This window comes from Cydia amplana, chromosome 27, assembly GCF_948474715.1.
Source record: "Cydia amplana chromosome 27, ilCydAmpl1.1, whole genome shotgun sequence".
Taxonomy (NCBI): Eukaryota; Metazoa; Arthropoda; class Insecta; order Lepidoptera; family Tortricidae; genus Cydia; species Cydia amplana.
In genome coordinates this window covers 3,597,878-3,612,069 of record NC_086095.1, presented here as the reverse complement: position 1 = coordinate 3,612,069, position 14,192 = coordinate 3,597,878, and the positions used below count along the sequence as shown (strand labels likewise).

Genomic DNA, 14,192 nt, shown 5'->3' with positions numbered 1-14,192 from the left:
TGAGTATCACATATTTGGACTTGAAATCCAAAGGAATTATATAAATTAGATGAACAAAGGAAGAATTAGGTAAGTTCTGATTTGATTACATCCAATTTGCTGATTGTGGATTCCTTTGAAATTATATTAATTTAATATAACGGGATCGTTATTTTCAACGTCTTATTTTCTTTTGTTATGTTTTACATGTAATGAATTATTCAAAGGAAAACGCTCACGCTGATTGGTGTATGCGAAATCATAGAGAAATATAAGTAAAGAAGGAGTGGTAACTCCATACATCAGTTTTCTTAACAAATCGCGAGTTATTTCGTAGTCGACATCTAACGTCATGTAGTGGAACTGTCAGTACCGCTACTTGATACCAGATGTCACTAGTTTCGCTACTGACGAAAAATGTACTAGGTACTAAAACAATTTACAACTAATATTATAAGCAGAAGGAGTTGAAAATAGAGTTCCGGTTAATCCGGTTATAATATTAGCTAAAAATTGTCGAGCGTTAGAGTTTTTGTTTGCCGCTAATACCTATTGTCAACTAGCAGAACTGGTAATGTCCGCTATTTGACGCCACGCTAGATGTCGACTACGAAATAATTCGCGTTTTGGTAAGAAAACTGATGTATGGAGTTACTACTCTTTCTTTACTTATATTTCTCTATGCGAAATAAAATGAAAGTCGTGCGTGAGATACGCGCCATTTTCGCGCCAATCACCAAGACGATTCTCAAGGTCATGTCAAAACCAGTTCAAATCCATATGATATTATCAAATTGGAATACATACACCTCTGCTGGTGTCGAAAATCGAAGTCAAACTTTGCCCCATATATCCCAAGGTAAACAAAGATAATATAAATGCAGTGCCATAATAACTTAAAAGTTTCTACATTATAGTTTGTCAAAGGACTGTCTCATTTCAAACATAGATAGAGAGAATCATACTATCTTTGTCTTACACTAGTACTAGCACACAAAAGAAAAGGATGAGTGTAGTTTTTATTGCTCTTATTGACTGACAAACTTGCTGTTATTGTTTAATCAAAATTGCGGATCATAAATTGCTACGATAACATCATTTTCAATACAAATTATCATTTCCAAACAAGCATAAGTCCCGTACAATATACCACTACTTAAGCTTTTTTTAAATCGAGTTGCCTCGTTATTGGAAAACAATTTTACAAACTTGAATTTAAACTGTTGTATACGACAACGGTTTCACTCACTTGAATTTTTAGTCGCTATTGGCGACATGTGACTTGAATTTGAAATTAAACTTTAAGTGTATACAAATAAAGTTGAAATTGTAAAGCTTTCATAACAATACGACTAAGAACAATAATTGTTTACTTGCTTGAAAACGATTAATTTAAAAAGTTTATTATATTGCGGTATTTTGTATTAACACTGCTTCTCTTTGTTTTAGTCGGATTTGCGAACTTTTGCACGTTTTTTTTGCTTCTACTCTATTTTAACGTATCTAAGGTTCACAATCGTATAAATTGTTAATTTACGATTGGTTATCTGCTAGCAAAAAGATCGTGTTTCAATATAAATTTACAATAAGATACGACATTTTGCTTTTGATTCATAATTGTACTGCAATTGACAGTCGCGCCATCTAGTCCTCATGAATGGAACCCGTTTGGAAAATGCCTCTGAACTAAAAGCTGCGTAGCGATGCTGGGGTTAGTTTAATTCTGGAAAATATTGTTAGATGGCGTTGATATCCTGGACATCCGAAATATACATTTTTTACGGACATAATATGTCTCCCATTTATAATTTAAATTAATACAGATCAGTGGAGATTAAATATGCGAAATTGTGAAACGTGTTTTATTTTCCCATTGCATCTCTCTCTTTCTATTTTTTTAAATATAATATTCGATCTCTCACTTTATTTATATACACGTTGGTACATGGTTTGTCAAATTAAAACGGCAGATAGGTTGAGTCATAAATGTCATTCTTTATTCTTTAAAATACACACATTTAAAGTTTAAATAAATACAGGTATAAGTTTACAGCTCTAGATATGCCAAAACACTTATACTGTTAATACATAGGTAGTCATAACTATCTCTAGGATCTTTATTTATCTTTACATATGTAGATATTAAAAAAGGCCTGAAACTATACTAATTTACATAGGTACTCGTAGAGTTAAAAAATAGTTATTTGTACAACAAGAGATCAAAGTTTGATATTTTTTCGAGTGCTTATTTTGAGTCCCGTGCAAGCGAAAGATTCTATACTAATTTAGAATCTTGAGCGTAGTAAGGGACTCAAAAGCGCACGAGATGTAAATAACTTTGATCTCGTGTAGTTCACAAACCTTTTCACCCGAAAAATGTCTTCCTTCTTCATCACTTACACCATTCACTCATGTTTTCTTAATACATACCAAAAATTAAATTTTCACCTCAGCAGCTCGAACAAGGGTACTTTATTGCTACTTAAAAACAGTGAGCAAAATCGCGAGTGAGCAAAATAGCATTTTGCTCATTTCGTCTCACTCAGTGAGCAAAATGCGATTTTCCTCACTGTTTTTAAGCAGCAAAGTACCCTTGTTCGAGCTGCTGAGGTGAAAAACTACTTTATAAATCCTGATACTATACTAATTTAAGTAATTTACATAGGTTGAGTTTAAAAACATCCTGATACTATGTTGTAAGGACGGCCACTTGTCTGCGAATATGTCTGCGTTTTGGACTGTAGCTAAGCTATCGTCATAATATAATAGGATCACTCGTGCGTCTGTCTGTCTGTCTGTCCGATCATCCCCCCCCCCTTTATCTCCGAAAATCCTGTGTCTAAATTAAAAAAAAATACACAAAATAGTTCTTTACCTATAGATGACAGGAAAACCTATTAGAAATGCGCAGTCAAGCGTGAGTCGGACTTAAGAGCCAACAGGAGTGGTCATTTCTCCATACAAACGTACTCGACTGTGTCCTCCGTGGGTTTTGAAGCTAGAGCAATGTTTTTTTTTCAACACAGATTAATATTGTCAATATCTGTGTCGGACCGTTTTGCTTTTTTTGATATTTTTGTTTCTTAAGGCGCTAGAGCCCTTCAAAAATGGCCAAAATGGCCTAATTGACTATGCCGCAATGAGAGGCGTGGTATTCAAAACTGATATCAATTAGCCAAAAAAGCAAAACGGTCCGACACAGATAATTTCATATAATTTAGATTTCCAAATTTGGTTACGATTGGTTAAGTTTTGGAGGAGGAAACAGTCGAGTACGACACCTCGATTTTTGAGATTTTTACGCAGGATTCTTCGACTTGTCCTTATCGCACTAGTTTTAGGAGCCGCTTCCGTTAGCGAGACGGGTATATGTACCTAAAATATTTAAATCTCAGCTCCTGTTTCCTCTTAATAAGTTTTTTCGTTGTTCTCAGAGTGGACCAGGCCGACGGCGGAGGGAAAGGTCTGAACCGACTCAATGGGTTCCTGAACCTGAAGACTCCTCTCATCAGCACCAAGACCCTGGGGTAAGTCAACCACATACAGTAGAAACACTACGATGTCCAAAAAATAAGAGTACACAATTAAAAAAACAACGGGTTGCACTCAGGGAGTGCCGGCAGAAGTGAAAACTCAATGACTAGTGCAAAATGCACTATGTATAATTGAGGTTAACGCCATCTAGCGTTAGCGTTAATTACTTGAAACCCCTAAGCACATCACTGTTAGTACTCGAGTTATATTAATACCAGTTAGAGCGAAACTCACTAGATGGCATTTAAATAAATAAAGAATAGCTCAATGACATTACATGTAACAGTTTTTCATGTAATGTCATTGAGTTTTCTTCTAAATGCCATCTAAATGAGTGGCCATCTAAATCGTACGGTCACGTGATCGTCTTACGCTGTCTCGAGTTTAACATTTTTTCCCCACCTCAAAAAGTGCACAGCGCCGCTAAAGAAGTTTTCACTTAAAAATAAGTTATGGCCAAAAATTAAATTTTTGGTACAAGCTTTTATCGCTGACTGTACTTTTATTTCCACAGGCAACTAACACTCATCGAGACACTTCTAAAAACGCCGAACACAATTAGGTTGCGTTGTTTCATCACAGAGTTCCTATGGCCACCTCCTTTTGCGGCCTCGTTGTGTAACATAATATTGCAGGCGACTATACTACTGTATTTTATTAGCTATACGAGTAGAATGCAGAGAGGTAGTCGTGTAAAAAGCCAATTTCTTACGTTTTTCGTTGTCATCTTGTAGGTATATAATATATCTTCTAGTGTTAGAAAACTTCTCCTTTTCTAAAGTAAACAGCAACCTATATCCTTGATCCTAACCCTGCCAACGTTATGAATGTTGCATCGACTGTACGCAGATCACCTCCAGTAGAGAAATCTTTTAAATCATTTACAGAAACTCACGATAAAGCTTCGTCACACTGCAACGGGATCAGAGCGCGTTGTTAGATTATAGGACAGGGATTCCCAAAATGGTGGCAGCGCCCTGGTACGCCGTAGACAGAATGAGGGGCGCCGTGAGGCAATCTTCCTCACCATGTTACCTATCCATTTCGAATAGCCTGCCTATGTTAGAGTGCCGAGATTAAATTTTAAACTTGCAAGTGCACCGCGGGCTGAAAAACATAGGAACCCGCAAGGATTGTTAATAACATCTCCAATAGCACTATTGGAGATGTTATTAACAATCCTTAGATGGAAAGTAATTTAAGAAGTTATTAACAGAGCCTTTTTCATCATATTAACGGCATAAGGGCTTTAAAACTCAGTTTATAATTGTAATGTACTAGCGTAGTGTACGTTTGGGATAGGTACTTGAACTTCTGAAGAGGTATACAATTTTATAAATGATGAATTGCTGTTGAGAATACATAAACCTTCCTCTTGAATCACTCTATCTATTAAAAAAACCTCACCAAAATCCGTTGCGTAGTTTTAAAGATCTAAGCATACATAGGGATAGACAGACAGCGGGAAGCGACTTTGATTTATACTATGTAGTGATGAGTCCATAATATCAAACTTCTTGGCAAGGCCTCCTCCCATTTTTCAAATTAACTCTATCCTTTAAACATGCCTGTCGACAGAAGTTCTGCAAGAAAATTAGACTTAATAGCTATCATCATCATCATCATATCAGCCCTTTATCGCCCACTGCTGAGCATAGGCCTCTCTTCTAGTAAGCCACTAAAAGCTATCAGCCAATAAAGTTTTTGACCCAAATGATCCATCTAGTAGCTGTATAACTACTGAATAATGTAGCGACTTCGCCCGCTTACACTTTGCTTTTGAAAATTGATGGGCCTGTTGCCGCCGGGTCGGTGATTTAATTGACGGAGTGCTTATAAAGTCATAAATAATCTTGGAGAGCTATATAAGAGCGCTATAAAGGTCGTCAACATAGATCAGCGAAATGATAGACTTAGTTTATATGCAGATATGTCTCACTTAAAGAGGTATTTCACTTACCCAGGCTCTCAGTTAGCCAGGTACAAATAAATGTCTGTCTCATTTACAGAGGGTCCCATTAATAGAGGTGAGAATAGAGGATATATTTCAGTTATAGAGGTGGTTAATAAGGTATTTTGTAATTATGTTTAAAAATAAATAAGGTAAAATAATCCTTGTCCCTAAATATTTTTTAAGTCCGTTTAAATATTTCTTTGAATTTATTTTGAATGATTCTCCAAAGGATAGATTTTTCAATTAAATTTGATACGGACTTCATTGCGTCTTAGAAATGTATTAAATGAAAATCTGTTTATTCGTGTTACTTATCAAAATTTCAGCTTTCGTTTCGATAGTTTTAACTACATAAAGCAACTAAATGAAACTTGAGTCGTTTAGACACAATTAAGCAAATGCGGAATTTGTGCATAGACTAAGAGTTAGTAAGAATACGGAAATTGATCAATAAAGTCCAAGTTAGAGAGGTCATAGATTGACGTTATCTCAGATACAGAGGTCAATTCCTATACAATTCTAAAAAAACAATTAGGAAAATGTAATCTTATAAATATAGTCTCAGTAAAAGAGGTAAAATACACTGTCTGTCTCACTTATAGAGGTAAATGTGACTATAAAATCACAACAGCTAATCCCAGTTATAGAGGTTCGTTTTTTCTCACTAACAGAGGTAATTCAGTGCTAAAGTGTCGGGACCGTACCATGAGTCCCAGCTATAGAGGTTTCTCACTTATCCAGGTCCCACTTAACCAGGTTTCACTGTATATATATATAATTTTTTTTTGAAGTGAAAACTTCTTTAGCGGCGCTGGGCACTTTTTGAGGTGGGGAAAAAATGATAAACTCGAGACAGCGTAAGGCGATCACGTGACCGTAAGGGGCGTAAGGCGATCACGTGACCGTAAGCCCCGTAAGGTGGCCACTCATAATTTAAATGGCATTTAAATCAATAAAGAAAAACTCAATGTTATTTGACATTTATGTTGCGGACTCCTTTTCAAGACTCTTTATACCTATGTTCAAAAAACTTGACGTTGTCATGGCAGTATGTAAATTAACATGTCAATGAAAAAGTGTGATCTTATTTGAGAATGATAATAATATATAATAAATACATAAATAGAATACCTCCACTAAACGTATGTATCGTGTTACCGAGCGTCGGTAACTTAGTGAGGTGAGTTTTCTCTTCTATCGGCACTCCCGGAGTGCAACCGTTTTTGCTTGTTTCTTTTTTAATTTTTTTTTCATTTCATATTCGGTCTAAATTGAAATTCTTGAGATTCTAGGCTCTCTGTTTTACTCGTTAATTAGTAGAAAAAAGAGGTCCACGTACAGAGGGTAAAAACGGGACCCTATTACTAAGACTCCGCTGTCCGTCTGTCACCAGGCTGTAACTCATGAACCGTGATAGATAGACAGTTGAAATTTTCACAGATGATGTATTTCTATTGCCGCTATAACAACAATTACTAAAAACACAATAAAAATTTTATTTAGTGGGGCTCCCATACAACAAACGTGATTAATTCGCCGTTTTTTTGCGTAATAAATAAATAACTAAAATATCATTTATTTCAGGCTTTTAGCCCCTAAAACACTGAGACAAATTACAGAATACATAATACAAGTACGTAAACGGCACAAAATAATGGTACGGAACCCTTCGTGCGCGAGTACGACTCGTACTTGGCCGGGTTTCATTAAAGATGGATCCTTTCGCAATACTACATTCTGTTTTGTAGATAAAGTCACAACATTTTACTCCTCACTGTACCTAATTACCAAGTCTGGTTCACTAAACGAAAGCCCGGAGCGACAGGTGATTGCATCAGCTCGCTCGTGTAAGCCGGGCTTTACGGCCCGGCCATATCACGCGGCTTCAGCGATGAGCGGCATGGAGCATAGAAAGAAATAAGTAAGGAAAGAGTGGTATCCATACATCAGTGTTCTTACCAAAACGCGAGTTATTTCGGAGTCGACATCTAGCGTCAAGTAAGGAATTTATCAGTACTGCTACTTGACACCAGATGTCACGAGTGTCGCGACTGAAGAAAAATGTATTGCTAAAGGAGTTAAAAATAGAGTTCCGGTTAATCCGGGTATAATTTTATTAGACTTTTCATTTGTCGCGGCAGAAACTAGCAGTTTACTAACGGAGGGCGCAAGAACATGACCCAATTCGAACAATGCTTATAAGTCACAACGATACGACACTGATACATCAGTGTCAAAAGTAACATTCTTGGTTGAAGAAATGTCACTGTTGACAATGACAGATCGATATCGTACCGCAGTCTTCTTCTTCCTCGCGTTATCCCGGCATTTGCCACGGCTCATGGGAGCCTGGGGTCCGCTTGACAACTAATCCCAAGAATTAACGTAGGCTCTAGTTTTTACGAAAGCGACTGCCATCTGACCTTCCAACCCAGGGAAACTAGACCTTATTGGGATTAGTCCGGTTTCCTCAAGATGTTTTCCTTCACCGAAAAGCAACTGGTAAATATCAAATGGTATCGTAGCGCAGTGATGTCGTAGAAGCATTGTTCGTATGGCCGCCGCTCGTCGCTCCCGCTGCCGCGTGTAGTCGTGGCCGCGCTTTGTGCTTAGCTGACTTTAGGTATTACTTTATGGCCTGGAAACGTTCATAAGGCTGAAAGAGAAGAAAAGATCGGCGTTCTATTGAAAAACCAATGACGTCTGTCAGGACGTGAAACATTTATTTCATATTATCTTACATTTACATTTTTCAACGCCGATTCTTATTAGTATTTGTATTTGACTTTCGGGAACTTTTATATCTAGAATAGAATAGTTTTTTATTCGTAAACACACAGACGATACACATGATTAGGTACACAAAAATAATATTTTATTTTATTTTATTCGGGATTGCTTACTGCCTAATATACATAGGTTGATAGACTTATCCGCTAAATGCAAATTACAAGCTTCCACATATATAATGCTAATTAACATATATACTTAGTGAAAATAAAGTGTAACGAAATGGACCCATCCCAGCATGTTGCTGGCGACTTCCAGCGCTGATCTTCCGATGAGATCATAAAAAAGTGAGAAATAATCACGGAAGGTACCTAACAGACAAAAATCTCTAAATTTAATTAGTCCCTAGATATCTATGTCAATGGTTCGTCTATCATTTGAGGAGTGTCTTTTCAAAAGGGTTTATTTTTTCTGGGAATCTATTTCTAAATTGGACCTTAAATTTTCTTGAGCAAGGTTCTCTCTAGAAGTACCGCTAAGAAAAAATAAACCCTTTTGAAAAGACACTCCTCATTTGATATATGTTACTTATGTACGTATCTCTTTCGATTTAAATGATGTACTATTTAAATTCAAATTATGCTTATAACCAATTATAACGAACATAATAATAATCTATTTCTCCCGAAACCCTACTTTTACATAAATTAGTAGTAGCAAAACTCTTTATTGTTTCAATATAAACATAAACAGGACAAAACACACATAATTTGTACAAAGGTGAACTTTTCCCATTCAGGGATTTCTTCCAGGAGCATAATATATTTTAAGTATTTGTAAATTTTTATCCACGATTGCCCAGATTTCAACAATTCATCTTAATGGGCCCACTGATTACCAGTCCGCCGGACGATATCGGCCTGTCAGTTGTTCGGATAGAATCAATAAAATAAATAAAATCCAATAAAATCTCTCATGTCTCTAGATACTTGATATAATCGAGGGTTTGCCGATAACCCTGATCCTCGCCTAAAACCATTATCATTTGTGATTTACGATTCTCAATAAAATTCACTACGAGAATGTTAAGTTGAATTTGAAGTTATGTCTTTTGGGCTAGAGAATGGCCCTTTAGTAGAGAGCTATTAAAATAAATAAATATTAGGAAACATCTTACACAGATCAACCTAGCCCTAAACTAAGCAAAGCTTGTACTATGGTTGCTAGACGACGATATTTTAGAATATCGATGACAATATCTTCAGAACATCGATAGAATACATAACACCTTCGACATATATTGATATTGATATTCATATTTATTGAAAACAAATTTTACAGCATTACAGCTAACACCAATGCACTGTAAAATTAAGTAGTAAAATTAAGTAAGTAATAATAAAGCGATTAATAACATAACATAAAAGCTCTCCAAGGGGCCTCTACGTGTTGGATCTATATCCCCACGCAAGCCTATCAAAAGACCGGGATTATAGGCCCGTGAAAGCCAAAAAGCGATTAATAAGCTACCTATTGCATGTTTAATTCGGAAAAACGTAAAATATCTTTAAAAAGTTTACGACTTTGGTCGGCAAACAAGTCGCAGTCAGGTGCAAAAGATAAAAGATTATTAAGGAGTGTCCGGGAACGGACAATTGGAGAGTACTGGTGTGCAGTCGTGTGAAAGGTTCCATTATCTTATAAATTAAATTATAAATTATATATAGGTGAACCAGGATCTATTGAGGGTGCGCCATATTGCGGAATTTCACTGGAACTAATTTTTTCATACTACACTGAATTGTCACCCTATACATGAGAATAACAGCGCCCTCTTGACAATTATCATATATTACTGGCCAGGCTATACATATGCTTCAACCAAATAATCTGATTCAATCTCTAGAACAAGCAAAAGTTCCTCAAATATTGTGATTGCTTACGAAAATACCTAGAGGCTCTGTGGCAAATACAGATGTGTACACAGGATACGTGCCAAGCCATGTACATCCATTGTAACTAGAACTAGACATCCATAATAGTTGTAAGCATACAGAGCTCAAAATGAAATTGGGTTTTGAAGTCTCGAAAAGTTATGTAAGACAGTACAAGTGTATTCGTACGTGTGCTGAGTACCTACCAGGGATGTTGCGGATGCAGATTTTTTGTCATCCGCGGATGCGGATGCGGATGCGGATGCGGATGCGGATGCGGATGTCAAGATTAGGTACTTAGAAAACGTCAAATATTACATTTTTTATATTTTTTTTAAACGAAACGTTTAGTATTTGAGCAAGAATATAGGTGCGTTATACAGTAATAAATACAGTGTATTTAATAAACAGTAACTTCGCCGAGTTTTCTGGATCTAGACGATTTCGTTATAGGTAATGACGAAATTACCTAGCACTTACGCCGCCGCTAAGACGTTCCTGTACCGACTTGTTCGACATCCGCATCCGCATAAGCTCCGCATCGATTTTATGCGGATGCGGATGCAGATGCGGATGTTCAAAATAATGCGGAAGTTCCGCGGTTGCGGATGCGGATGCGGATGTTCGCAACATCCCTGGTACCTACTGTTGAGTTCATTTAGGTTTGAGATAAGCTTTGATGAGAAATATGTAAAGCTAGTTTTTGATTTCCTTGTTAAAAAACACGGTACACAGTTAATAGAGTATTTGATTGTATCACTATCACTACATAGTATAAAACAAAGTCGCTTCCCGCTGTCTGTCTGTCTGTCTGTATGCTTAGATCTTTAAAACTACGCAACGGATTTTGATGCTGTTTTTTTTTAATAGATAGAGTGATTCAAGAGGAATGTTTATGTATAATTTGTTAACCCGTGCGAAGCCGGGGCGGGTCGCTAGTTTAAAATAAATTATTTTACACCATGCGAAATAAAGCACCAGAAGATTATAGAGAAAAGTAGCAGTTATTTTTCGACACCATTTTTATTTTAAAACGCGTATGAAAATATAAAGAGTAGCTAATTTGATTGTGCTAGCATGTGACGTCACAATCAAATAGCCTACTCTTTATAGTATGCTGTCTACGTGTTTCTATCATGCAATCTTCTGGTGCTTTATTTCATGCATCGTGTAAAATAATTTATTTTAAATGTGATAAGGATTCAAGAAGTATTTTATATTTTTTCATTACTCATGCTCTGAAAGAGGGTCATTGTTGTTCTAAAAGGTCTGCAGAAAATGATACGTTTCTGCACTAGAGCATTTTAGGTTACGAGTACGATCTTTTTTTACGATAAGCAATTAAAATTTGGGTATAAATGGATTTGTTTTTAATTTCCATTGACATATTTGACTCCCGATTCCATAAATAACGATACTTTTGCCTAAATTGTTAATTGAAAGTTCCCCTAAAAAAATACTAGAAAAATGTATACTTAGTCGTTTAAAAAAAAACACATGCATTTTACTTTCCTCGTATTCGAAATGAAAAGTAGAGTGTTTAACTCGGGTGAAAGGCATCATTTCAGCCTCGGACTATTGGCGCTCTCACTGCGTTCGAGCGCCAAACTACCTCGGCAGAAATGGGTGGTTTTCATCCAATTAACAATCTCCTATTAAGCTTATCGCAAGGTCTACAGCTCACAGAGCCAGTAGTTAAATTCCGAGTCTACTAGGTAAGTATAAGTATTATTTCTACCAGAGACATTTTTCGTGTTGAAAAAAGTCATCATCTTCCTCGCGTTGTCCCGGCATTTTGTCACGGCTCATGAGAGCCTGGGGTCCGCTTGGCAACAAATCCCAGTAATTGGCGTGGGCACTAGTTTTTACGAAAGCGACTGCCATCTGACCTTCCAACCCAGAGGGTAAACTAGGCCCGTATTGGGATTAGTCTGGTTTCCTCACGATGTTTTCTTTCACCGAAAAGCGACTGGTAAATATCAACATGATATTTCGTACATAAGTTCCGAAAAACTCATTGGTACGAGACGGGGTTCGAACCATCGACCTCCGGATTGCAAGTCGCACGCTCTTACTCGTACCGCTAGGCCACCAGCGCTTCTAACTCTCTTCGTTTTGAAAAAAGTGAGTCACTAACTCAGTAATTCTAGGTTTTTATATGTCAGTTGGCAATCATTCTAAAAGGTTTCCGAGAGATATTTTCCCAGGATTCTGAAATTTATGATGCTTTTACTAGCACGCCTACGTTTATTGTCGAAGGGAATATTCCCCTTCGAATTTTGTGAATAATACGTCTAGCTGGGTGAGAATACGTTTGTGCCATACGCCAATTACATTGGTTTACAGGAGAGCGAAAAGAAGCAAAAAAAAAATTTCTCGAAAAGTTTTACATTTGGGAAATACTGAACTTATTTATCATTTAGGCACATATGTTTACTATTTCTAGAACTTTTCAAATATTGTGAATACAGTGGTAATCATGAAATAAAAGCATTTTTATTATTGCCATACTTATCCGTTTTTGATGAGTAAATGTTAAACGTATAATGTATGATATTTATGACACAAAAGTTGTGGATATGTCACACTTTTGTGATAATTTTCCGTCAATAAAGTGTAAATATCCTATAGTAAAATGCGGATATGATACAACATTTTTCAAAAACCGATTAGTGTCAATTATAGCATATTTTTAGTTATTTTAAAAATCATTAAAAAACGTTTTGCTCAAAAATGGATATGGCACCAATGTATTCTCAGCCGAGATTAGGATCTTACTGGAAGGAAATAAAAGGAAAGTAAAATAAGAAGGATTCTTGTAGTTTTTGATATCAGCGCCATCTACAGTGTTTGTTTAAATATGGAACTGTGATGTTCCAAATATGTTTTTGATATGAATTGCTGTCATGTCATTCTGTCACACAATAAACAAAAAATGAAGTGGATTATGAATGTATAGGTATTTAATTAAACACATAATTCACGTTGGTGGTTATTACCAGATTACCGGATCTAGTCTGTACCTATGTGTACAATACTTTATGTTATTGTAGGCCGTTTTCTATCCCCCATCTGATATCATACTACATATACACTAACAGGCACCACACTTTTACACAATCCGTAGGTAGCTAATTTATTATTTAATAGGCAAGTTTCTAAATATTTTTGTATTTTTGTATTATTAATTTTTACTCGATAATCTGTCCGTGATCTGGGTTCTAGCAGAATTATCAGTGCTTCACCCGAAAGAGTGGAGCGTATTACTGAGCCAGAACCCTTTTGTTTTGCTGCAACGCACACAGCACATTTATTGATACATCTTGTTCCTGATTTTAGTTTTAGTTTGATATTGTTATATATTGTTTCTGTTTTTTCTGTCAATGTGTGTATTGTGGCAAGCTAATAAATGGTTTATCTATCTATCTATCTATTATTTATATAAAATTCGTGCTTTTAGTACAAATCTTAATCAAAATGTCGCATCATTTTCATATGTCATTGTTTAAAACTAGAAAATCAATAAACTAAATCGCACAAGGTTGTAATACCGAACATTCTCGGCCCTTTCAACACAAAATGAACTTATTAATGGGTAACAAAAGAAACGAAAACAAAACATCACTACATAGTAATAGGTATAAAACAAAGTCGCTTCCCGCTGTCTGTCTGTCCCTATGTATGCTTAGATCTTTAAAACTACGCAACGGATTTTGATGCGGTTTTTTTAATAGATAGAGTGATTCAAGAGGAAGGTTTATGTATAATTTGTTAACCCATGCGAAGCCGGGACGGGTCGCTAGTGATATTACTTATATATTATGGTGGATAATTCTAAACATCGTGTGAAATCATATATTTAATGGTTAATTATTATGACACACGATCTGAAAAAAAAATTAATTTATTTTTTTATAAAAAGGTAAAATATGAAGGATTATGGTGGGAATATTCGCTAAATATCGTGTGAAAAATACAGAAATAATAAATTTTATGGTTAAATAATTATTATGACTAACGATCTGCTAAAATATTTTTTTTTTATAAAAAAAGGATTCCTT

The 14,192-nt window shown here is 35.9% G+C and overlaps 1 protein-coding gene and 1 long non-coding RNA gene across 2 annotated transcripts in view; one reads left to right on the top strand and one right to left on the bottom strand.

Annotated features, from left to right (window-relative positions):
• Positions 1–13,435, bottom strand: part of LOC134660548 (uncharacterized) — a 97,654-nt gene extending 84,219 nt beyond the window's left edge. Inside the window, exon 1 of the long non-coding RNA XR_010097884.1 lies at positions 13,399–13,435. This is a non-coding gene — a long non-coding RNA (uncharacterized LOC134660548). The remainder of the gene's footprint in view (positions 1–13,398) is intronic.
• Positions 1–14,192, top strand: part of LOC134660534 (synaptotagmin-7) — a 569,193-nt gene that overhangs the window by 182,633 nt on the left and 372,368 nt on the right. Inside the window, exon 3 of the mRNA XM_063516310.1 lies at positions 3,414–3,506. Within this exon, the coding sequence (XP_063372380.1) occupies positions 3,414–3,506 (93 nt within the window). The remainder of the gene's footprint in view (positions 1–3,413; positions 3,507–14,192) is intronic.